Below are 27300 nucleotides of genomic sequence, written 5' to 3'. Positions count from 1 at the left end.
TAATGTAGCTGTCTTGTGTGCCTGTGTAGGTACTTCTTATACTCGTATATTCGTATGTAGTACATTGCATATAATAGCGATGAGGCGGCAGTGGTAGTGGCGGTGGTGGTGGATGGTGGAGGGCTGAAATATATGTACGTAAAACAATGCGACGGTAGATATACGACAACCGGCATAATATTTCAACCATTAAACTGGAATTCTAGTCCGGTACTGGTACATAGGACATACATATGTGAGTGTATAAACTATTATGCTATATCGTGTACCCGTATACATATGTATTATGTACACATACGTATAGTACTCGTATATAGTATTCAGTACTCACCACCGCATACCTACCTATCTATGAAATTGCACGTCCGAAGTGTGTATGTGCTTATCATGGACTGCTCCAGCTCCAGTCCCAGCCACAGCCCCAACCTTCACGTCAACTTTCGCCATTATGTATGGGGTATGTAGGTAAGAAATCCTCAAACTGTACTGCAGTGTGAAGTCAAATATGTAGATACCAGGTATGTAGGTGTACGTATTGTCTTGTGATAAAAGTGGACACATTTATTTTTTACCTACTTGTACATTTCTCTCTGACCAATGAGTAATTGTGCACATGTGTTGATTCCTATACCCTATAAATAAGCATAATGTATGAGTATAAAACGACCAATTCACACAAAACTAGTTCAATAAGATCATATGTATGAAGAAACTGAATATAGTATCCCACTATTTTCAATTTGATTATAGCAGTTGGAATGATAAACGTGTTACTGTTTTCACTATAGATAGGGCGAAACTTAGGGGATATCCAAAGCTTTTGCCCTCGCTTCGCTCGGGCAGATTAGATTTTCCTAATGGAAAATTCACAAATAAAACTTCCAAAACCTTGCTCAAATCGACGTACGTTTTCAAGCTTTCCATCAATGTTTCCGCTCATTGAGAAATATGGAGGGGATTTTAGTAAAAACGGAAATGTATTTTTGTACGAGTACACAACACCCTACAAAACCAGAAAAACGATGCGTTACGCGAATAATTTTACTTTGAGCCCTTTTCCCCAATTTTGGGTCCTTCTCTCTGATTGGCGCAACGTACTATGGCCACGAAAACATAATCTGGATTTTTTGAAACCGGTTCATCAATTTGCAACCAGTTATTGAAAATTACCTAAAAATTAGAGAGAGAAAAAAAAAATGAAACAAAAGTTGCAGGGTGTGAAAAATTAAATAATTCTGTCCAATCATATTTTCAGAAACCAGTTCATTGGTTCACTTTTAGCAACCAGTTTTTGACAATTGCCTAAAAATTCGACACCGATGAAAAATTCTCGAGATAAAAGTCATAGAGCGTGAAAAATGGAACCATTTTCGGCAATTGGATTTTGAAACAAGTTTGTTAAAGGTAAATTTTGATAACTGGTTACAAATTGATGAACCAGTTTCAAAATCCGATTTGCAAAAATAGTTCAATTTTCCTCACCCCACAACTGTTGTTTCAAGCTTTTTTCTCCATCTTCAATGTTTAGGTTCTTCTTCTTCTTCTTCTTCTTGTGTCCGGGACTTTCGGATCTCTTTAAATTCTCCCCTTCCATCTCTGCACCAGGCCCTCTGTGCGATTGTTCATTTCTCCCCACAGCTCCTCTCTAGTGTATGCAGTGCCTGTGCCAGTGTGCCACATATGAGGAGGTGGTCATCCATCTGTTTTTGTCCGCAATCCAGACACTTCACATCATCCTGAATACCCCACCTACATAGTAAGGTTTACTGCTGTCTGGGCGCATCCAGCTTGGATCCGGTTCAGTGTGAGCCACTCTACATATGGCAGTTCTTGTCCATTTGCCAAGTTCTAATAACATGTGGCCTTTTCCAGATCCAACCATCTTTTCTCTCTCTCCTCCACTGGATCGACTTTCATCACATGGGTCTCCTTCATAAAGCTCCTCCTGGACTTCAGCCTTGGGGTCACCTCCTTCTGGTCAAACATAACATAGCGGGGGTCTTGTTCTTTTTTCGTTCTCTGTACATCCGCCGCCTCACACCGTCTTATCCCAGGGGGTGCAATGCCACATATTCTTAGTAGGTGTTTAACACGTGTTAGTTTTAGGCAGCCAGACGCAATTCTCATGGTGTTGTTGAGAGCAACGTCAATCTTCTTAACATGTGCTGATCACCCCTAGGCGGCACATCCATACTCTGCTGTAGAGTAGCACAGTGCCATGGCTGTTGTCCTCAGTGTCTTTGGCTTGGCTCCCCATCTAGTTGATACTAGTTTCCACATTAAGTTGTTTCTTGCTTCCACCTTCATTTTTATGTTCTCACAGTGTCTCTTATACAGAGTGGCCCAAAAGTCAGTATCCCGATTTTCACGTTTTAGTTTTTCTTAAAAAAATCAAAAACTAAGCATCCTAGAAAAAAACTACCGACATCATGTCGATTCGAAATTTAATTCTGTACAACTTTGTTATCACTAAATTTTTTTTGGATGCTTCCTTTCGCCTCCAGATCGATTTTTGTGACGTGATGATTTTCATGAAAAAATGTTCAAAAGTTCATTTCTAAGAGTTTTAGTTTTTCTTCAAAAACGCAAAAACTAAGCATCCTAGAAAAAAACTAACGACATTATGTTGATTGGAAATTTTATTCTCTACAACTTTGCTTTCATGAAATTTTTTTTGGATGCTTCTTTTCATCTCCAGATCAATTTTAATGAAACTTAGCCTGCAAATTTTTCAAAAATTTTAGTTTTTTGTAAAAAAAAATCAAAAACTAAGCATCCTAGAAAAAATTACGTCGAGGGAAATTGTAGAGAATAAAATTTCCAATCGGCATAATGTCGTTAGTTTTTTTCTAGGATGCTTAGTTTTTGATTTTTTTACAAAAAACTAAAATTTTCGAAAAATTTGCCAACTGAGCTTCATAAAAGTTGATCTGGAGGCGAAAGGAAGCGTCCAAAAAAAATTTCATGAAGGCAAAGTTGTAGAGAATAAAATTTCCAATCAACATAATGTCGTTAGTTTTTTTCTAGGATGCTTAGTTTTTGCGTTTTTGAAGAAAAACTAAAACTCTTAGAAATGAACTTTTGAAAATTTTTTCATGAAAATCATCACGTCACAAAAATCGATCTGGAGGCGAAAGGAAGCGTCCAATAAAAATTTCGTGATAACAAAGTTGTACAGAATTAAATTTCGAATCGACATGATGTCGGTAGTTTTTTTCTAGGATGCTTAGTTTTTGATTTTTTAAAGAAAAACTAAAACGTGAAAATCGGGATACTGACTTTTGGGCCACTCTGTATGTGAGGGTTCTATCTAGCGTGATTTCTAGGTACTTGGGATTTTCACAGTTCTCCAGCTGCACTCCTCCCCACACCAGCTTCAATGTGCATTTCGTTACCTTAATGCCAAATCCAAGTATGTCCATACAAAAAAAGTATGATTTTACGCATCACTGATAAGGTTTGGATATGCTTGGAAGGGTTCGTTGAGTTCTGATTGAACATCGGTCAGCGTCGTGCATCTTTGGTGGTGCATTTTAACTGTACTCAGATGCAAATTTTTCAATTCAGGGCTTCCCAGAGTCTTATCAGTGACCAGGGATGTGCCTTTACTGTAAAGTATTATTTTTTACATAGTTTACTTTACACGTAAAGTAAAATGTAATGTAAATTGAATATGTAAAGTAAACTATTCTTTGTGTTTTTCGTTGGAAAATCAAAATTTGGATTAATTTCTCTTCGTTTTTGCGTTCTCAGCTTTTTTCTTTGCTTTGTTTCGGTTCTAATGATGGCATAATTACCTATTTTGCGTGATTATTGTTATTTTAACTCTAAATTGAGTGTCAGTGGGTCAAAATTGAAATCTGGCATTCAAAACCCTAGGGTTTTGTACTTTGTTTACATTGTTTTTTACCAAATTTTCATTTGTTTCGTCTTTTGTGCAAATTCATTTCATTTTTCATTGATTATGAACACAGAGATATTCAAAACATGTTTTTAGGAACTCAAAACGTCAAAACAGTACAAAAACTGACCAAAAACACGAAATTTTACAAAGTTTACCTGTTAGTTTACTTTACAGTAAAATCAAAATATTTTACTTTACAATTTTACATTACATTTTACTGTAAACTATGTAAAGTATTTAGTTTACAGCCAACCCTGTCAGTGACGCAAAACGACAATGTTTTTTTGGATGGACATACCCGGATTTGGTATTAAGGTAACGATTTCGCCTTTGCATTGATGCATTGTTCAGGTAGAAGCTACGCACTTGAGTTTTGGATGGATTTGGTCTGCGGGCATTATCCACATAGTAGATCTGCAGTCTGTTCGTGCCGTTTGTGGTTTCCTGCAACATTTCTTGTACCTTTATGTGTGTATCCCCTTGACAGTTGCTGCTAGATCATCTGCATACAGGAAGTGTCTGGTCTGGTCTCTGATTGGGTGGTCATTTGTGTATATATTGAATAGAATTGGGCCAAGAACACTCCCCTGTGGCAGTCTATTTTTTTGCTTTCTCCATCTACTGGACTTTCCCATGTGGGTTACATAGAACATCCTGTTACTGAGCGTAGATTTAATGATGGTGGTGAAATTGTGATCCTGGGTGACTTCATATACTTTCTTGCACAGTAGGTGGTGATTCACAGTGTCATATGCAGCAGTTAGGTCAACAAATACTGCACCTGTGATTTTTTTCTTCTCAAACCCATCTTCAATGTGTTGTATGAGGTTGGTGGCCTGACTTGTACAGCTGTTCCCCTGGTGAAAACCAGCTTGTTGAGGGATAAGTCTGTCATCAATTGTGTCCTGTACTCTATTGAGAAGTAGTCGCTCGAATAGCTTATAGCAATGGCACAAGAGTGAGGTGAGTCTGTAGGTAATCTTAACTGGTTGCAAATTAATGAACCGGTTTCGAAATCTGATTAACTAAAATTGTTCAATTTCTCACGCTCTACTTACAACTTCTGTTTCAAGCTTTTTCCTCTACCTCGAATTTTTAGGTGATCGTCAAAAACTGTTTGCTAAATGCGTACCAATGAACCGGTTTCAAAATGTGAATAGGCAGAATAATTGTGTTATTTTTCACGACGTACAACTTTTGCTTCGAGCTTTTTTCTCCATCTACAATTTTTGGGTATTTTTTGATAACTGGTTACAAATCAATGAACCGGTTTCAAAAAATGCATATCATGTTTTTGTCGCCTTAGTGTGTATAATACATTGCGCCAATAAAAACCGGATCGATTTTTTTGACCAAACCAGTTTCTTAATTTGCTGACACCCTGAGCATGGGTCTGAAATTTTCAGGGTCGCTTTCGAAAGCCTTTAGTTATTTTTTTTGCTATTCAACGCCGCTTTATTCATCTCGCTATCTCTTTCCTTTCTACTTGGAAATTAAAGCCACCGGGCACTACGTTCGTGTCATGCATGTAGAGCTGGAGTTGGCAGTTCGATGCACTCGTACAGTTTAAGGTACCCTTTGCCCCTGACTTCTACCACATTATGCAGTTTGAGAAAGATATCTTCGAAAAACGCATCTAAGATCATTTTAGAAACAAATTGATATTCTAAATGCAACATCTCAAACCTGTGGGGCGAGGCGCAGGCGGGGCAACTATCTTGTAATATGGCAATCACTTGCGTGTGCGAGCAAAAGCAATTTTGCAACATTCTAAATGGTTGCCTGTAGCCGTGTAATTAAAACCGCTAAATTTCAATTATAATTGACCACGATGAAACTAGTCTCGAGCCATCTCATCCATGGCACATGCGAAGCGAGAAATTTTGGGTATCTACGTACATATTTTTTATAAGCACATACCTGCGAATGAGTGATATGAAAATATCTTTATATCTTCGCGAGTAAAGTATCTCGACTGACAAAAAAAAAATAGAAACTGAGTTACTTACTGCCCTGATTGATATTATTCAATTGCATTGTTTCAATGGGATTTCGAAAATTTGTGATGAGAACTGAAATTTTCCTTAAGATTTGATGAAATTTGGTTTGGGGGGGCCCCATCGTTGAAGAACAATTACTTTTTTGCTTGAAAATTTTGGAATAAATTTCTCGATTATTTACATCATTCTGGAGGCAAACTTCTGAACCTGATCTTCAACTATACAAAAACACCCTGTTGAAAGAATTAGTTAGGAGCTACGACGAGTAGGTACATGGTCGGACAACGCGGAAAGTAAGTTGTCATCGCACGTCTACGTTCCTTCTTGTACCTAATCGGTTAAAGAAGCCTAACGTAACTTTTCACTATTTTGATGTTTGGTAATAATCTACGGTTCTACGCATCTTAGGCGCATATGGAAATGCGAAACTAGCCGCAGTCTACAATTATAGCCGGGACAGCGTTCATCTTTTTGAAAAGTAAAACGATACTTTTTAAAAGCAGGCCGATTTATCTTTTTACCGCGCTTGTCAAAGTTAATTTTTCGCTTGGACGGGTACAATGGGTTACTGCAGCATGCACGGATTAGCCGCCTTGTTTTCATCTTAACATCTTCTACGATAAGTTCTAAAATAACGTTTCAATAGTACCGCGCACGTCGCGGTCGCCTCTGCTTTAGTCGCCATCGCGGTCGTCGTCGCCGTGGCCGAGAATTTTTCAAACATCGGGCCAAATTTCATCGGACGTTTGACGTTTTTTTCCACCCCCTCCCTCCCTCTCTCTCACTATTCGTTACAAGTCATTTTTAAATTATTCCACCTTCGTAGATGAAATTGTTGATTTTAAAAAAAAAAAAAACAAACCTCATTTCCTTCTGGTTGGTTTCCTTGTAAATGTGGATTTTTTTTTTCAATTTATTAATATTTTCGAATACCTATACGGGGAATGATATTAATATTTCAATTTATGTACTCGCGCCCGCGCTCTACCTGAGTTTAATCCATTCGAGCGAAAAACGCCTTTACTGAAATACGTACTTCTATACCTGGGTATGCTATAGAGCTACTAGTTAGATATAGTTACGCTTCCCCCCCAAAATTTATCACACAGACAGATAAAAGACTAGCTAAAGAACCAAATTCGTCGATTCTTTCCATTTTTTATGCAATTTCCACTCAAAAAATAATAACAAATAAATCTCGCAACTTTGGCAACCACTAAATACAAATTATTTTCCGTTGAAAAATTGTAAAAAAAAAAAACATTTCCTCAAAATTATCGATTATTTAACAACATCGAGAAACACAGTCCACCGCCTCCTCCAACATCCACTCTCGTTATTTTAACGTTAAAAATCAATCTCCCACGTACTCTGTTCTCATTTTTTTACGATTATTTTTTTCAATTTTATATTTTGCACCATAAAAAGTATAGCGCTTATAAACAAAGTACCAATTCCATCGCACAAGGCGAGGCGGTGAGCTGTAAGCTAAAAGAACGACGCTCGTCGGTACGCGAAAGCTGATTAAGAGGAATTTTTCAAATAAGACACGAGGCTTCGTTCATAAATCTCTATAAACATGGCACTGCTCTCGTGGGTAATCAAATTTGGATTTGAGTTTAATCCGAATACCGGAGCGGAGGGGGAAGCGTGCAATGACGTTTAAACGGAGCGCCGAGGCGCACAAGACCTAACCAAACATCCGTATACTCCTCCTGTACTCGTACATGTACCATGTACGGTGATTTGTTCGAGTTAGGGAGAAATTTGACGTGATGAACGATACGTTGTTGTACCATCCGTTCTCTTTATATACTCGTATAACTCCGACCAACCTTTCTCTCTCTTCAACTTTTGCGCTTTTGCTTTCGCTTTCGCTTTTTGTTCCCACTTTATAGTTACTCTCTGTAGCCTTTTTAGATACACCCTTTTGAAAAAAAAAACACTCGTATTCCCTTTCGAGGAGGTGAAAAAAGGAGAGATTTTGAAGAAATTCAATAACAACGCGTTCATCGCCCGAAAGCTCTCTTCTAAGAGTGTCCTTTTTTTCTGGGCCCTAATTCCACCCTCCCCCCCAAGGATATTGCCCGTCCCCGTACCTTGATACTTGTAATTTTGATAAAAACCAATGTTTACGTTCAACTTGCAAGTTGAGCAAATGTCATGCGAGTGAAATTGCATATTTTTCGATCCTAGATTTTGGTCTTTCATCAATTTTTGATGATTTTCAAGAATTTAGGTTGACAATTTTTTTTCAGTGTTTCTATGTCAATTTATGACATTGTGATGTTTTATGCAAATTTTGGTTAGGTACATACTTTGCTAAAATTTCGTTTATTTTTTGAAATTTTTAAGGAGATCTGATACTTTTTTATATAGTATTTTTTTGTAGGTAATTGACACACAGAGGCGTGCAGAACGAGGGGAGGGGCTCTGGCGGATGCTCACATCCTCCTCCCTGACAGATGAGTTTTGGCGAAAAGTTGAGACTTTTTTGGAAAAATTGGGTGTGTTAGAAAAACTTGGGAAGAAATTGTGTAAGCAGGGTAAATCAAAGAATTACCAACAACTGATAGTCTTTAACTTCTTGAATTTTCAAAAAATTTCGCCTTTTCCTTTCTCCGCGAAAGTTGGAGAGTGATAAAAAAAAATTGACTTCTCACATTAAAAATGATGCTGTTTTACTCGAAATTTTCCAAAAAAAAGTCTCTTCAATGCATTCCAGTCAAAACTGCCAGAAAGTCCCAACTTTTGCTGAAATATGAAAGTATGTCTTATTGTTCGTCAAAAATTTGGAAATAATAATTTCTAATTTTTGCTAAAAATAATTGTTTTTAAAAAATGAAAGTCATGTCCTGAAAAAAAAAATGAAGAATTGTGAATTTTTGAGAGCTTTTGTCTTTGTCTCGCTTAGCCTCCATTCATATTCGTAAAAAGAAGTATAAGCTCCTAAAAACTGAAAATGATACTGGCTTCTCTCGGGCCTTTATTCCTATTTTTAAAAATATTACACTTTCCTGAAAAATATTGTTAAAATTTTTAAATTATAAAGCTATGAAAATAATTTTTTGCATCAGTGACTTCACTTTTTGAATTATCAACTTTTTCGAAGCTTTTGCTCTCGCTTCGCTCGAACAAATTTAAATTCTGCTGTGCAGTTTTTTCAAAATTTTCAAGAATGAAAAATTAATTTCACGAATTTAAGAAAAAAACCAAATCAATAGCTACAGGGTTGGTGCCATGCCAGTGCGAAAAAGAGTAGAATAACGAGAAAAAGTGAGAGATCTCGTTCAAAAATAAGCCAAAAAGTACAAAATTTTGGCGTTGAAACTTCTTATATTGAAAATGATTTTTTGTACCTTACAAACTGTAAATTTTCTGAAGCTTTCATCCTCGCTTAGCTCGGGAAAAATTGAACAGGTTCTGTTCTCTTTTTGAATTTGTTTTTCAAATGCCATAAGGCTAAAAAAAAAAACAATACGAAAAATAACACGAAAAAAATTTCGAATCTTTGATTGTGGATTTCAGTACTAATCTTGCTATAATAGAAGAATTCAAATCAGTCTCACTCTCACCCCTCTCCCTCCCCACAACACATTACTTCGTCACGCCTCTCGATACCCAACGTTTAATGCTGCACTTTCACTACTTTTTAATAATTTCAATTACTTGAATGCTTTCAAACGATTCCAAGACCATTTTTTCACTAAAAATTCCCCGAATTTGGCTGAAATTTTTTTTTTTTTTTTGAAATTCATCACTTTTGGTAGTTTTAAATGAATTTAATGCTTTTAAAGAGTTCTGATGCCATCTTTAACATGTATTAACAAAGTTTTTTGCAATTTTCAGTACTTTTAATCAAATTTTTCTGAAATAGACCTACATCAGTTTTTCTAATTTTCAATGATTTTTATGTAAGTATTTCAAAGTAAAACAGTAACTCGATTTCTGCTTAATTTCGACAGTTTTTAATCTTTTTTTAAAATTTATTGTAATGTTGAAAAAATTGAGTAAAAATTTAAAACTTTTGTGAACAAAAGTTGAGATTGCCATTCACTCAAAATCAAAGAAGGAATTAAAAGAGAGGTTCCCACTCTACTCAAATTTTCTGAAAAAGTCACCATATTTTGTTGCAAGTGAGGGACTTGTACATATTAATCAGAATTTTTTTCGAAAATTAATGAGTTTTTCATTCATTTCATCCTTTATTTTTGACAAAACATTGTCGCTATATCTGAAATCTCAACACAGTAAAAATTAACTGAACCCCGATTCCATAAGGTTACCGAACCAAACCTCAAAGATTCTCGATTCTGATGAAAGTCCAAACTGTAACTGAACCGGAATCTCTTAACCCTGAGCTAGGACCCTTAAACTGAAATCCATGACTCACGATTTTGGAAAAAGAATTGATCTGGATCACCATTCCTAATCCCTGATACAAGAAACGATTGGAATAAAACACCAGTTTGAAATCTAAATAACACTGTTATGACGTAATGGTGTACGCAATAAAGAAATGTCTTTTTATTATTCGCAGCATCGCACAGTGCAAGTAAATCAAAATCATAGGGTCAGGAAATTCGAGTTGATAAGCCTTAAAATTGCGAGTATATAGGTCGGCTGAAGGCGACTCGATTATGTGTCCTTATTTGGAGGGTAATTTGAAAAGTATATGAAAATGCGGACCAACAACGCGTGCACGTCTAATGTAACCATTACGAGTACATTACGTCGCAAGTTCACCAAAGCACGGTTCATCGATCTGGAAAATAGCCTTATTGTAATACGCTTACGCGGTATAGTTACGTTTTTGTTTTGGCGGCGCAATGCACCATCATTACCAACAACGGCGTACAAAGTACACCACCTGCTACCAGCTATAATATGTAATATGTAGCTGTTGCCACGTAGAAAATTCTGCTCATTTTTTCGTACTGTGCTTCAAATTAGGCAAAGTTTAGTTGCCAGTCATTTGACAATGATGGTAAAACTATACTCGAGAAACTAAATGCAAGAATGCAATTCAGACACAATACTTGAATTTGAACATTCCAAATATAGAGATGAACGAGTACTTGCTTGTATTTGTATTTATATTCGCAGGTTTAGGTAGTAGGTATATGTAAATTGGACTGAAAATTTTCGCTATTTTCGACCCAAATGCTCAGACATTGGAACAAGCATAGCTGATTATTTGGCAACAAGACGGCAATGATCGATAGGGTTGGTAAAACAACGGCAATGGCAACTGCTGGCAATCCGGTGAGACGGTGGTGATGGCACTGGCAGCGCAGAGCGCAGCGGATCCAGACGGTAAAAGAATCCGTAATGCAGAAAAATTCGCGAACGGCGGACCCGGCTGGATGTGGATATTCGCTATAACTTACTCGCTATAGCTGTTCTTGCCTTCGACCATAGAACGTCCGTTGGACGCGGCGGCGTTCATTTTTTTTACCTAATTACCATAAATAAAAACGCCGAATGGATACCGGACATCAAACGACGCCGAGAGAACAACGCCGCACTCTTCATTCCACTTGACCGCGCGATCTTTTTATCCTTATACCTATACTCGTATGTACCTAAACCTATGTACGAGTACGATACGGACCGGCCATTAAATTACTCAGGCGATTCTTATATATTTTCCCAGCTCATACGTATTAGTTACGTCTATTTTGTTAGGTATATGTACCATCAGCCACAATATACCACAGAGTACATTTCACCAATTTTTTCATCTTTTAAAATTCATTTTTTCCTTAAAGTTTTTTTTTTTAGTTTTACAGCAGTTTTCTACTACTGTACATTCGATTTGTTTGAAAAACTGGCCAACCACAGTGCGAAAGTTGCACTCGCTATTCTACAAATGTAACTACATATAAAATATAGTTGCCTTTTACACGCGATTTATACATAATACCAAACATAAAATAGGTAATTAAGGATACACGTGTACCTACTACCTAGTATGCTTATAGTGCCTGTGCCTACTGCCTACTGCTTACCCAACTTACTCACATCACATACGCGGTCGTAAATAACACTGTAATCAAAAGCAGCGGTGTTAACCGCATATTCCATCAAAAAAGACCTGAGAACCTGAATAGAGTCGAGTAAACTTGCACGTCGAGTGTGTAAATACTCGCAATTTTGAAGGCGTGAGAAAGTTCAGATGGAAACACCGAATATCTTTCAAAGTTCTCGACTTACACTGTACACATAAAAATCAAATTTTGGGACACTCGTCCTAAATCAGAAAACTACGCTCTTCCACGAACAATTGAAAAATTTATTCGAGTTCGAGATAAAAGCTTCAGCTGAATGCGCATCTGGGTCATTCGATGTCGAATTGCCAAGGTTTTTGCACGGGGGAGGGGGGGGTTGAGATTTTCTAAATACATTTTTAGAATTCTACAAAAATCTAAGAAAAAGTTTATGGTGACCGAAAAAGTGTAGGACCAAAGAAACGCAGTTTGAACTGTATAATTTCACAGTTTGGATGAAAAATGAGATAGCTAAACCAGAAAGAGTGAGTAAAAATCTATGGTCTAAGTTACGTCATCAGCTAAAATTTCAGATACTGAACTGCATCAATAAAATGTGCGCTAAAAATGCAAAAAAATCAAAATTACCCCAAATAGACCCAAAAAGCAGAAATTTGATGTGTAGATAGATACCCTATTTTCGACACCCTCTTCCCACCAAATCAATTGAAACCAGTTTTCAACAGTTCTGGAGCCACCAGCAGATTTTTAAAAGTTGAAATTTTCACAAAATTTTACCAAAACAAGTTCAATCTCAACGTATGGATATTTTGGCTTCTTCTTTTCTTCTGGGTTATATTTTTTTTTTGTTTGGGGAATAAAAATGAAAAAATGAAAAATATATACAAGTATTAAAAAAATCATTTACAATTACATTCAAGGGCCATACCTATACAAACTACTATCTACACTGAAACCCTATCTATGAGGTGGAAAATGCCAATTTATATTTCTTCGGCACTGACCACCTCTTACAATCTAATTATAATAAAAATATCTATTTACATCTTAAATCTATAGTCATATTGGGGGTTAAGGTCTTCATCGGGCTTTCTGCCTCCAATCCAGTTGGTCTCGTCCGCAGCCTATCTTGGGAATCGCCAACTTCTTGATGTTAAGCTGCGTACATTTTACGACTAGGTTTTTTAATGGCATTAAGAAATGTTGTACAGTGGGCTTATGTTGTACCAAACTTTAGTGACCATGTACAAAATAAAATTTTCGGTTGTGGTACCATCTAGTTTGCCTTCCTTCTTGATCTCTACCACATCCCACACCACAGCCCCCCTTCTCCTCAAGGTGTCCCTACCCTGAAATAGTCTGCACTGACACAGTGTGCCAGTGCATACTCTGGGAAGCAACAGAGCAGGTCCTCTTCAAGTTCCTCCAGAGTGAAAACGCTGTTGGACATTGTTACCAACTCCCCCCAACATTCCCTCTGGAGCTTGACATTCAGCTCTTTCTCTTTCTGATCTAATAGAAGCTTGATGTGTGCCGGTGTACTCGGGGCAGCAACCAGGTACTCTCTGTACAGGAGCAGTCCAGCAACTGCCACTGGCCCAGCGGGTCTATAAAAATGTTCCTTAATGGCTCTACTAAGTACTAGGTACTGCATGGGTGCTGAGTATATGTGCTGGTAGAATATCAATGTATATGGGTGACCTAACTCCCCACTTGTGAGGAGTTGTTCCAGGGCCCTATCTATGATTCTACTAGCCACGTTCTGATATTCGATATCAGCGAAGTGCTTCCCTAATATCGACTGTGGACTAATAGGAGTATTGCTGTTGTAGGTCTTCTAACATGGTTGTAGGTGTTTGGACTACCATAACCCTTTGGTTGATGTCCTCCAGTGTCATGTTGTTTTTGTATGGTCCTTGTGGCATGTATATTATTCCAGCAACCTGCTCCCCCCAGGGGGATCACCCTTCCTCATCCGGATTTTCTCCAACCACCGAATGCGAAGCCTCATACCTTTCAGCACTATTCAACACACCAGTCGTTGTTGGCTCCTTCAGGTTGTGGGCTGGTTTCTTGCCAGTCCAATACAGAGGCCAAAGCCATATCTTTGTAAGTGCTTCGGATTCCATCTTCCACTAGGGTTAGGTTTCCTACATTGGGAGTTTGGATACTAGGTGCATGATTGGTCTCTTTGGTATAAGGTGCACCAGGGGAAGTTAGAATTCGGGGTAAGTTAGAAAACTTGCTCTAGCGCTTAGAGGTTTATATCTGGCGAAGTGCCACTAAAGGTGACTTGAGGGTACTACCCCTACTTCATCACGGCATAAAAATTTTCGCGATTCAGTTTCATTTTAGTGTCTTTGGTTTAATTGTATTTTGTTGTTGTTTTGAACTTGTTTTGAATTTGTTCTAAAATACAGACTTTCTATTTCTTAGTTTTTCGCATGTAGCGGACGAACCGTGCGTCCTAGTGAAAATCGGATGAGATTAATCTCAAAGAGAATTAAATTCTCTACAATTTTGTTTCTAAGCAATTTTTCTAGGACGCTCCGTTTGTGATCTATGCCTTTGCAAAGGTTAGCCTGCTCTGACTTCCCCAATTGGGGGAAGTCAGAACAATTTATATTTTATTCCACTGAGCAAAAGCTACTGTGTCAATCGCGCTCAAATTTTCACCATAGGTTAAGAACCCTTATGGGAACCTACATAATAAATTTGATCCATATTGGTTCATTAGAAGGGGAGTAACAGCTGGTCAAAGTTGAAATTGTGAAAAATCATTCTGACTTGCCCCGGTAAACCTTATTTAGGTCGTTACTTGTGTTCTACAAGTTAGGAAGCTCAAACTTACAGTATACACCTTAATTTCAACATTCTGAGCCGACAGTATGTGGTTTCTGGAGTCTTTGAGCTTTTTTAAAAAAAATTCCAAGATTTTCAAAAAAAATAAAAACTGTCTTTAAGTGTAGAATGGCGGTTTTTTTCAAAAATTATAATTCTCAAAAAGTTGCTGCTGCAAAGTCAGAAGTCATCTCTAGTCGACTTGGTACGTCAAAAATGGAGCATAAACTGAATTGCAGAATTACATGCAGATTTGTTTTGTTCTCGATGAAAAGTGAAACTTACGAGTATTTACCAATATTGCTGAATTTGAATGATGATTTTTTTAGAAATTCCAAGTTTAAAAAAACCTAACAGATCCAAATGAACTGAGGGCAAAAGCTTTCAAAAATTCGTATTTTGTTAGGTGAAAGAGTTTTTTTTTTAGAAATTCCAACTTAAAAAGAAAGCAAAAAGCCCAAACGAAGTGAGGACAAAAGCTTCCCTTTGGTGCCGTTCCTGATTCCCTGAATATTTAAAATTCGATTTCGGCTTCTTAACATTTAATTCTGATTTCTTGGGAAGGTTTTGTGAAATTTTCAATTTCATTTTGGTCTCATTTTAGACTGGTGCAGAGAAGTACCTATCAGTATTTTCATCTTGATTATTGATCAAATTACCCCTTGCAAAAGTCTAATAGTATGTAGAAGGAGCGTATTACACTCGTATATAGGTAACTCGGTAAATGAGTAAGTGTGGCGCTGGCGTGTGGCTGCGGACGATCAAATGTCCCAACACTCGAGTTAAGTGCTCGTTAAGTCTCCGGCGGCGTAAGTAGGTTAGTTATGTTTTCAACGACGATTAAAGAAAAACTTGAACACAGGTGTGTTTAGATGATACTTAATGGTATTTCAAGATAAATGTATAAAAGAAAAAAGGCCGAATGGCGAATGTACCTACTACCTACTCGAGAAAAGGAGCACTTTGGCGAATTACTCGTCTGGCTTTTTATACGCTGCACTGCGGAAGCCGAGGAGGGTTGCAGTGATAATTGAATTTTCTCAACGGTGCTACGAGAGGTTCGGTGCTAAGAGCTACGTACGGATCATTGTTTAAAATCACGAAACTGCGAACAAACTTCAACAACAAGGAAGAGACGCTCGAGGCGACTGGAGGAGATGAGAGAAAAAGTAAAAATTATATTTCTATAGCGATAGGAAGTGTTGAAGAGTCGATTTGAAGTGTCTTCGCCATTTAAGAAAATATAGCCATGCTCGAGTCTCGCTGTATCTACATATTATACATACATACAAGTGAAGTAAACTTCACGGAGAATTAGAAACGTTGTAGATGAAAAAAAAAGTGTAAAAATAAAATGAAAAAAAAGAAAAAGAATTGCCCCATTAGGCTATTAGAAATACTCGTACAGTTTTGCCTCGCCTTGGGTGCAGGAGTACGACTCCCAAAATGCCACGTAATGACGTATCACGCAGTTTAAACGGCGCTTCTACTAATTCTACGGTGCATTTCGGTTCGCTAGAGAAAAATCATAATGGTAATAAATTAAAATAACATCCGGTAGCGGAAGAAGAAACTGCTAACTAGTTAATGCTCTATACTCTATACGCGAGTTATTCATTATACTCGTAATAACTCGACGACGCGTATTCGAGAATTCGTTTCAGAGTAAGAGATACTTACACATACGAATGCAAAAGTACATATATCTACTCGTACATAGCCTACTTACGGTGTGTTTGAGGGAGCGAATATATGTGTAAACTGTAAACGTATGTCTACTTATGCCATCTACGTACATATTTTGTATCTCGTACTTAGTTGACGAGAGGAGTTGAGAGGTGCGAGAAAATGATGCTGTTAGATATCGCGTATTGTGTCCGTCCATTAAGCGAAACGTAAACTGTACTCATCTAACCCTCAAGGGTGTTGTAAAATGCGCGCCGTTGCACTCAAAATACAATCTAGTTAAGTGGTGCCGCGTACCCATCAACCTATTTAACCTCGTCTTCGCCTCTCATCTCATCATCTCTCCTCTTCATATCCTCGATCGTTGTCATTTTTATACCATCTTACTTCTTTGTATTAGTACACCAGTACACGAGTAACTATCGAGTATGTAAAAATATCTTTCGCGTCGTGTCGCCAATTTCATAAGCACTCCAAAAGTCTGTATCAATTTGCTACTATATGGGTACTTGTAATGGCTTCAAATCTCGAGTGTTTAATCTCAAGCTTCGAAAAAAAGTTTTTCAACCGCTTTAGGGTTGGATAACTTACCAATGTAGAAATGAAGTTCCTTAGCTTATTGATTCCGATGAAAGATGAAGTACAACTTTGGCAAATCCGAATGCCTATAGAATTACTTGATTTTGATGTCAACCCTTGGCCTGTCGAGCCTGCATTTGTATAAATAGTTACTTGAAATAAGTACTTTAGAAGATATGCCATAATTTCTCTCAATTTTAATTGCATTAAATTAATCCACATTTTTTTTTGATTTGTTTGTTTCAGGTGAGTACTGAATTTTTATCACGAGAATAAAGTAGGATAGAAAATATAGGTAAGTTTGTGTTACAATTTAAAGACATTTTTGGTGAAATTTTATGACCGATGAACGATTCAATTCGGCGCGTGTTTACTCTAAATTGAATATTAAAAAATCATTATTCATATTTCCATTCTATATTTTTACCCCTTCTTATTCGCCCACTCCCACCCTTCCAAAAAAACGACCCCTCCCTCTCTCAGACAACATTTCAAGTTCCTAAGTTCGTATTTCGGGTTTGAGGGATTTTTAAAAATCGGAGATTTTAACGAGAAAACTTCTGGAGGCGCCGTTTCAGATTTGAATGGGATCACGATGATCAGAGAGAGCATGATTTTAAACCCCTGGAACCAACATTTCAACTATCCGAATTGACTTTTCGTTTTTTGGCGAAATTTTTGAAAATTACCATTTTTGGCGATTTGTGCCTTTTAAAATTAGTCCTGAAACCAATTAATATGAACTCCTTCAAACCGGATTTCGCCATTTCGAATAATTCTAAAACCTCCTGTGCAATTTTTAATTTCTCCAAAATTTTGAAATTTTTCCAGAATTTTGAAATTTTTTCAGATTTTAGAATTTTTTTTGAAGGTGTGAAAATCGAATTTTGGCTACTTCTCGATTTGTTCAAAGAGTTTATTTACATTAGAGCCGATTTTCAGTGTTTGAATTTTTTTTTCAAATCAGAATCTTTATAATAATACTGGAGAAATTGAAAATCGCCCATGAAAGCTCCAAAATGATTCAAAATGGCGAAATTCGGATTCGAAGAGGAAATGTTGGTTTGAAACAAGATTCAGCCATTCTCTCAAATTTTAAAAATGCCCACAACAGAAAATTTCTGTGTTTTTTTTTTTTTTTTTTTTTTATTAAATCCCTTCCATTTTGAATATGCTGGTTGAAAAACCGTTCTCGAAATGTATGCCTGGAGGCGAGACCCATAATATGAATAAACTCGTTTGATTAGGTTGACAATAAACTGCAATTTGATTTTTGGGTAGTGGTTCAAATCCAAATCTAATCGATTTTTACACTTTTTGACTAAATTTCGAAATTCTGGAGAAATCGAAAATTGCTCTGGAGACTCCAGAATGTCTCAAAAGGGTGAAATTCGGATTTGTGGCGTGATGGGAAGGGGGGTGAACCGGATGCAGTTATTCGAGCAAACTTCAAAAATTTCCCCACGAACCGAAAATCATTATTTTTTGGATTTTTTTTTCATGCTGCAGTAAGTCAAAATTATCCAAAAAACGGTCTCCAGGTGTTTGCCTGGAAATCAAGCTAAACGTGAATAAACCCTTCGACAGGTCGAACATAAGCCACAACTGAATTTTTAGCTGCAAAAATAATTTTTCATGGCTTCTGGGAAAATTTAAACTCCTTCTGAAGCTTCAGAATGACCGAAAATGGTGCAAATTCAACTCGGTTCGCTACGGTTGATAATCTGTTTCAGAACTACGTATACTTACAATCATTTTTACTGATTAAAAAATATTTTTGAAAAAACGTAAAATTTCGAGAAATCAATTTGGATGGCTAAAATTTTGACTATAGGGTTTTGAACCATATTTTTCTCGTAGGCTACGTATAAAAGATGAAAAGGAGCCTAGATTATTTAGATTTTAGAATTATCAAAAACCGATGAAATTTCAGTGAGCTTGAACAAAATTTAACAAAAAATGCATAATACGAGGTTAAATCTTGTGAAAAGGTCGTAAAAACAAGTCAACTGAAAGCGACTAAGTTATACTGAAAACTGAAAGAAGATCTCGGAAAAATTGTGTAGCTATAGAATTGAGCACCATCAGATCAATTATTAATGATGAAATTTAAAAAAATAAAGTTCTGATTTTTTGGCAATTTTGACTGAAAAAATACTGAAAATTCGGAACAAAATAGGTATATGTACGAGTACCTATTTGTATTTAAGAATTTATGTTCGTATGCGTTGAAAAATTTTATAAAATCAGAATAAACCGAAAAATTTGGAAAAAATTTACGTTGGGGAGGGGGTGGACTGTGGAGACATCTTTGTGTACCTGAGAGTGATTCGTCAGTAACTCAGATTCAGATTTTTCAAAACCTTCAAGTTATAGGTTCTGATCCTGCTACCTTTTTTTCCCAAAATAGACCACCTACGCGTAAAATATTCGAAAAATAATTCATCTCATCGCTGATTTTTATCTCGAAAAAAAAAAATCGCAGCCGTATAAAACTGCACATACTAAGTTGCAAAAAATGCAAAAAATTACCCAATAAGTAATAATTATAGGCTCGTAAAATGTATAAATAATTAATTCCAACGCGAAAATACCTACCTATAGGTTGGAATAAAATGTAGTCGAGTTAAATTAAAATAAACGAGACAAGCGCCCGTATGGGGGTACTCGTATTATGGTTCAAATCTCCCAATTTCCATCCGATGAATCGTTTGTTTTACGACGCGATTAATTCAATCTAATGGTCGAATTTCAGCTCAGCCATTCGAATGATTTAAAAAATGTTACCTACAGCAATTAAAAAACACTTCGACAAGATTTAAATTGTCGTTTCGATATAAACAACGGTGCTGGATAGATAAAAACTATACCTATACGTTAATAATATGTATGGTATAAAATATGTATTATAACAAGATGATTGTGGAAGAATCGACATGTTACAGAGGAATTGAAAAGCTTTTATTCGCGATAAACCTCTCGTATACAAGTGAATAATAAATACAAAAAGAAATAACAAAAAAAGAACAAAATCATTTATAGTATGTACTTATTTTAGAGAAAAACGAGCAATTTTTTTGTAGAGTTTTTTCAAATGAAACCTAACGCGTGTTTTTAGGCAAACAATTTTTTTTAAAGACACGCGAGGCTATTGATATAAATATTGTAAAAGAATTATTTTATTTTTTTAATGCAAAATGGTTTTAAAAACTAGTTAAATTTTTATCGTTTCAAAACGCAAGTGATTTAAAAACCGTTTATTCGAGCTGAAAAAGTGTCTAGGTATTGTAAAAAAAAAAATGAATGTACATATAGATAAATTAACGCCAATCTGATAAATTGACGCGTTGAAATGTGTCTCGTTCGTTTAAATCACTCGACTGGTTTGAAAGTTTTCTCGTAAAATAAGTACAATCATATATCGACGATAAAAAGAGAAAAAATTTAAAAAATAAATAGGTAAAAATACAAAAAGAAAAAAACAACAAATAAGAAAATAAAAACGAAAGAAAAAATAAACACACGCGCGTAGTACGCGTTAAAACGGGGCCAATTTGACGAATATTTAATGGTTTTTAAACCTTTTGTATAGTTTTTGCTGAAATTGGGAAAATAATTTCTATAATGAAAATAACCTACGAAGTTCCCCCTAAAAGAACATAAAAATTTTATCATAGAGGCAAGGTATCTAACAGATAGTGAAAGTAGCGAAAAAAGAACAAATTTGATCGAGCAACAAAAACCTTCAAATCATTGAAAAAAAAGTTTATTTTTGATGAAATTTAAAAATACTTTGTACCTATACAAATTTCCTTCCAATTTAATTTTTTTTTTAAATTTTCCTGTGAAAAATTTAATTTTATTGATTTTTCTGTGTGTCGAGGGGGGGGGGGGGTTCGAGTGAAGAGCTTTCTGAAATTTTGATTGAAAAAAAAGTGAAAAATTGGTGATTTTTTCCAAAAATTGAAATTTGTTCACTTTTTTTCGAGTGTAGGTATTGTTTAGTTTACACTTTTGGAAATCGTTGTGTTCTGCATTCGTTCTTTTAAAATGGAAACTTTTTCTTTTGGCCAAATGCATCATTCGAAGTGACCCCGTTTTGAATAAAGAAATTGAAAAAAAGAAAACGACGAATTGCGAAAAAAAAAAAAATAATACAAACCCAACTTACAAGTAGCTTTGCATTGTAGAAAAAGTTGTCAAAAATACAAAAAAATACGTTTAGATCGCACGTAAATAGACAGATTATAGGCTGGTAGGTCTACATAAGTAGAAAATAGGTACTAGGTAGCCTAAATGTACATACATTACGATTATTGATTAGAAAAGTGTGGCAATTATAATTTTTCAAACGCTCTAGAGTTGGTTAAAAGTTCTCGAGTTAGTCTCCACACTTGCCTAGCGGCGTTTTCTAAAGAGCTGGGCGTTTTACCTTTGAACAAATCTAGATGTGGTAGAAAGTAGTGCGGACATCGACGACACTGAAGGCAGGAGATTAGCTGCAGCAAGATGCCGTTGATTCGGTCGCCCAAGCAGGAATCGTCCCATTCGGCGTCTTGGGGGTGTTTTTCGCATTCGTACAGCACCAGCGTTTTGATGTGGCAATTGGTGACCGGATTTCCGGGTAGTTCGAGGTGACGATCGCGAAGAGTTTTCAAAATACTCAAGCATTTGCGACGACAGCCGCCGAAAAGCAGCCTACACTCGACTTCGGTGAAGGACATGACCCAGGCGTCGCCCTCCATGGCGGATTGTTTACCCTGCATGGCGACGCTCTCCTTGGAGAGCAGATCGAAGCCTTCGGTTTTCACTTCGGCTACCAGATTTGGATGGGGCCAAGGTACGTGCGGTATGGGCCAGTGGGCCGCTGACCGGGGCCATATGCCGGCGCATTTGAAAGAAGGGGTGATCTGGACGACGTATCGTTCGCGGATGCGTAGCTTCACCTCGGTCGTATCCGGGATCATTTTGACGCTGTCGCGATAAGCGCATTTGTCGCAGGCTTGGGCGACCAGAGTTTGGAATCGGGATCGGATTTTGCGAGCTGAAAGGTACCCTGAGGCGGTGATGAACTCGACCCAGAGGGACATGCTGCGTTTGCGGCCGTCGCTGAGCTTGAGCACAGCGCATCCGGGGATGCTGCCGTCGTCGACGAAATTCAGCACACCCATTTGGTTGAGGTAGAGTACGATTTCGAATTCGTTGGGAGTGACCACGTCCAGACCTTCGTAGCGACCGTTGCATTCGACCAAGGTGGAAATGAAGCGCGGCTCTTGAGCCTCGACCTCGCGCAGAACGTCCTGCACGATTTTGCACACTTCGCGGATCGACTTGCTGATGCCCAGCTTACGCGTCTGCACCCTTTCGCCGAAATATTTGTTCAGCTGGTACAGCATCTTGCTTTGCACGGCCACCATATCCGGCGGCACCAACATGTTTTCCGACCTCGGCCAACCGTCTATACGCATGAGTACGAATTTGTCGCGTCGCGCCTCTGCACAGTCCTCTGATACCTACTCCCGAGTAGGCAAATTCCTCCACAAGAGCCCTCGATAGTAACTCGTCAAATTGATCTGCCAACCATTGCCGATGTATTAGTATCCATCGAATATCACTCGCTGTATCTTTTATTCGCTAAATTCACGTTGAAAAAACTTGTATGTACTAGTTTACTTTTATATCACGCGAACAAAACTCTTTACCATCACTGCTGGCGTAAGAAAAGAAAAAAAAAACGATGAAAATCGCGAGAAAATTTTCCACAAAAAATCGCAAAAACGTTAACGATAAATATCAAAAAATGATTATACAAAAGGTACGATAAATTTCGAAACTATACTTTCCAAGTGCGCGTATAATACGTATACTAAGTAAACAACTAATGAATAGCCCTTTTTTCGCCGGCGATATTTTCACGCAGCGGTTTACTTTGTAGCTCGGCCCATTTGTTGCAAGGTGGGAGAAATAGGCGGTCTTCTCCGCCTTTCATCTTTATTATTGTTGGCACCCGATGTAACGATACCTTTTGCCCGCACGAAGCCCACTTTATCGAGCCCACCGAGCCGCCAGTACGATTTTACCCATTACTTTGGTAATACGACGCGACATCGAGTTTTTTTCCCATTTTTTATCCTTCTTCTTTTGGTTGATGGTGTTTGCTTTTGTGAATTCATTCATTTATTCCCTTACGAGACGTGCTGGAATTCCCGTTTGTGGATTGCAGTAATTTTGTTGTTGTGTACAAGAAGCTATACCTATATAGGTACTGCTTGTGATGTCTCAACTCAGCTCAAACTGACAGTTTTGAAATTCAATTAAATTTTGGTGTCTGTTCGGAGCATCGTGTATCAATTTCTTTCATTCTTGAAGTCTATTTTTTTCATGTTTTGGTGAATTTGAAAGTTTGAAAAATGAAAGGTTGATTTTTTTGACAATTTTTTCTAGTATTGGAAATAGGGACGAGTCTCGAGCTGAAAATATGAAAGATTTTGACCAAATTTCATGTGGACTTTCGTCGAAAGTCGCATAGAAAAAAATTCAAACCTGATGAAACAAAATTATGAGATCTTTCAAAAAAGAGCATGTTTGAAAAAAATTGGTGTTTTTCTCGCTTTAACCCTTCTATGCCGATCTTTTTTGAGAAATATTGCTCACAAGGGAATCTCTTGAGGTGTCCGCCTTCGATTTGAACGGGACCACGATTGGAAAGAGCATGTTCTAAAACCCCCAAATACAAATTTTCAGCTGCCCAAGCTCATTTTTCGATTTTTGGCGAATTTTTGAAAATCCAAAATTGACTTATTCAAAAATCAAAAATTTCCAGTTTGCGAGAAAATGTTTGAAATTTGCGCGAATTGCGGTATTTCGTCATGAACTAACCCCTCGAGGGCGAATTTCGCCATTTCCAGCTATTCTGGAGGCTCCAGCGCGATTTTTCAATTTCTCCAGAATTTTCAATTTGCTCCAGAAGGCGTGAATATGCAGTTGGGCAGCTAAAAATCGAGTTGTGTATTATACTCGAACTGTTTAACGAATTTATTCACATTTGAGCTGATTCTGGAGGGGACACCTCAAGAGTGGGTTTTTGACCAGCTTTTTTCATAATAAAAATATCCAAAAATTAAAGAGAGGCCCAAGAAAGGCTGGAAATGGCGAAATTCGCTCTCGTGTGGCGAATTAATGACAAAATACAGCGATTCGCGCAAATTTCAAGAAATTTCTCACAAACGAGGAATTTTTGGTGTTTGGATATTTTTATTTTGAAAAAAAGCTGGTCAAAAAACCACTCTTGAGGTGTCCGCTCCAGAATCGGCTCAAATGTGGATAAATCCGTTAAGCAGGTCGAGTATAACACACAATTCGATTTTTAGCTGCCCAACTTCATATTCACACCTTCTGGAGCAAATTGAAAATTCTGGAGAAATTGAAAAATCGCAGTGGAGGCTCCAGAATGGCTGGAAATGGCGGAACTCGGTCTCAGGGGGTTTGTTGTGTTCGAAATACAGCGATTCGCGCAAATTTCGAAAATTTCCTCGCAAACGGTAAAATTTTGATTTTTTTTGGATTTCTTATTATGAAAAAATCTGATCAAAAAACCACTCTTGAGGTGTCCCTCCCAAAATCGACTCAAATGTGGATAAACTCGTTAAACAGATCGAGTATAACACACAACTCGATTTTTAGCTGCCCAACTTCATATTCACGCCTTCTGGAGCAAATTCAAAATTCTGGAGAAATTGAAGAATAGCACTAGAGGCTCCAGAATGGCTGGAAATGGCGGAATTTGGATTTGGGGGGGGGGGGTTAATATCAGTTTTAGGACTTAGCATAAATCACCAAAATAGTCAATTTTGGATTTTCAAAAATTCGCCAAAAATCAAAAAATGAACTTGGGCAGCTGAAAATTTGGATTTGGGGTTTTAGAACATGCTATTTCCAAAAATCGCGGTCCTGTTCAAATCGGGGGTGGACACCCCAAGAGGTTCCCTTGTCAGTCCCAAAAAATTGAATTTATCTGAGATTCTGTGTCAACCTATAGGCTATATTTCTGTCAAAAGAAAAATTCATTTTTCGGCAATTTTATGATTTGAAAATATTTTTAATTCTTGCTTACTTATCTTGTTTTTTTCTACTTTTTTTCAAAATCTTTGATTATGTCTGTCTCCTGCTAATCTTGCTTTGTTCTCTTCTTTTTTGCCAAAATTGTGAAACAGGGTGTCCATTCTTTGGAAAATCGGGAAAAGTCATCAGGGAATTTCGTAATTTTCGCACAAAATTGCTGGAATTTTGAAAAAATGTACTTACCTAATGAAACATAATAATGTAATTTCAAAGATTTAAAGAGTTTCTTGCATGTTTAATTTTTTTTTTTTCAAATTGAAAAAATGATTCATCAAAGTTCAACTGTTCTTTATATCCCCCTCCCCCCGGGAACTTCTTCTTTAATTAAAGTACCTATGTGGTAAAACGATAGAAAATTGTAAAAAAATGTTCTGGAAAATTGGTCTGGAAAACATGAATTGCCAAAAGTCTTGCTTGTTTGTCAAACTTGTAAAAAGGTAATTTTTTTCAATCAAAGTGGAAAATTTTTCATTTTTTTTTGTTTTTTAAACATTTTACCTAATTTTTTAAAATTTTTTCTATGAAATTCTGTTTTTGAAAATAGATAAATTTCTAGTCGAATAAATTCAGGTCTCATTGAAAATTTTTAGAAAATTTCTCGCTGAATAATGTTCATTTTGTCAAATTTGCAAAGATGCCATGCGCTTTGGCCATCAAACCTGCAAAAAAATCTTTTTTTCCCAATTCTTTCGATTAAACTTGAAAAATTCTCATTTTTTCACAATAAATTACGATTGCCTTTAATTTTTTCTGATTCTTTTTGAAAATGGACAAATTTTGACTGAAATAAATTTATAAGGATTTTTTACTTTTTTGCTTTTTATGATTTTTTTTTTTTTTTGGTAAAATGAACAAATCACTTGATTAACTTCATCTTGCCCCCTTCAAAAAATTTGCAGCTACGTATTTCTTATGAAATGATAAAATTTTGAAATTTTTCACTTTTTTCTCATGTTTTTGGAAAAGTTTGTCTTTTTTTCATTTTTTTCTGATTCTCTTTGAAAGTAGATAAATTTTGATTCAGGTAAGTAAATTAGATTCCTTTTATCTCTTTAAAAGGTTTTTTGGCCAAATTGTGCTTTTTAAAATCAATGTTGCAAAGTTCTGCTTTTTTTTAGTCAAACTTGGAAAAAGTACTTTTTTCCATGCATCGATCTACATATTTGTTTCAATAAAACTGAAAGTTTTTCGTTTTTTACTGGGTTTGCAAGAATTTTAATTTTCTTTCGTTTATTTTGATTCTCTTTGAAAGTGAATAAATTTTGATTTGTGTAAATTTAGACTTTCTCCCTCCTTCAAAAAGTCTCGCATTTTTGCCAAAATCGGGAAAAATTCTTGTTTTTTTGTCAAAATTGCGAGAAATTCCACATTTAAAAAAATTTTTAAATCAAATTTGGTGATTTAATTTTTTTTAAATTCATTTTCATTTCTTTTTATTTTTCAAAGTTCTCGTTGAAGGTATAAAATTTTTGACTTGAGTGAATTTTGACTCCTCTTCAATTTAGTTTGTACCCCCCCCCCCATTTTTTAATTTCTGGAATCAGTTAGTGGTTGTTTTGGTTTTTTTGAGCTTCCATCCAGTGCTGCGTGAAAATAATTCAGACGGTTTCGACATCTACGAGTACATCTAATTTGAAAATTTACTCTTGTTTTCTTCCTTTTCATGCGCCATTTATTCGTCCAATAGGTACTATCTACATTATTCATATATCTACTAAACATTTTGATAAATGAATCGTCGAAAGCCAACAATTATATTTATCTAATTTAAATGTATTCTTGTCGACGACGAAACATCCCATCAACGAAAATTATCCCAAACAAAGTCGCGAGAAACTGGCTTTGAAATGATATACCTCTACTCTGCTCATTTCACTCTTTTCTCGTGAATCTTATTTCTCAACTCGTCTCAAGAAACGAGTAAGCAACCGAGAGATGAATTTGATAAGTTGTTTTATAACGCCGTATTTGTTCGAATATCAACTTTTTGGTTATCTTAATGAATATTTCTTGTATAAAAAAAGATTTGTGTTCGCGATGGGTCAAAATGACTTATGTGTTTCGGTATCTCTGTTCTTGTATATCGAAATCAACCATCAGCATCACAACGAGCAGAATATAGCGAAGAAAAAAAAAATGTTAAGACGACCAAACTCGT

General features: G+C 36.5%; 2 protein-coding genes across 13 annotated transcripts in view; one reads left to right on the top strand and one right to left on the bottom strand.

Annotated features, from left to right (window-relative positions):
* rg (rugose) overlaps positions 1 to 27300 on the top strand; it is a 179152-nt gene that overhangs the window by 95636 nt on the left and 56216 nt on the right. The gene's annotated exons all lie outside the window — the stretch shown is intronic.
* LOC135838088 (protein mab-21-like) lies at positions 20626 to 22886 on the bottom strand. The gene has a single exon (XM_065353642.1). The coding sequence runs from the start codon at positions 22487 to 22489 to the stop codon at positions 21359 to 21361; it is 1131 nt and encodes a 376-aa protein (XP_065209714.1). The 5' UTR covers positions 22490 to 22886; the 3' UTR covers positions 20626 to 21358.

This window comes from Planococcus citri, chromosome 2 (genome assembly GCF_950023065.1).
Source record: "Planococcus citri chromosome 2, ihPlaCitr1.1, whole genome shotgun sequence".
Lineage (NCBI taxonomy): Eukaryota > Metazoa > Arthropoda > Insecta > Hemiptera > Pseudococcidae > Planococcus > Planococcus citri.
The sequence above is the reverse complement of the archived record's forward strand: the minus strand, read 5'-3'. Positions and strand labels throughout refer to the sequence as shown.

Coding starts and splice junctions, on each gene's coding strand:
- LOC135838088 (XM_065353642.1), bottom strand. CDS start 22,489: ATGCGTATAGACGGTTGGCCGAGGTCGGAAAACATGTTGGTGCCGCCG.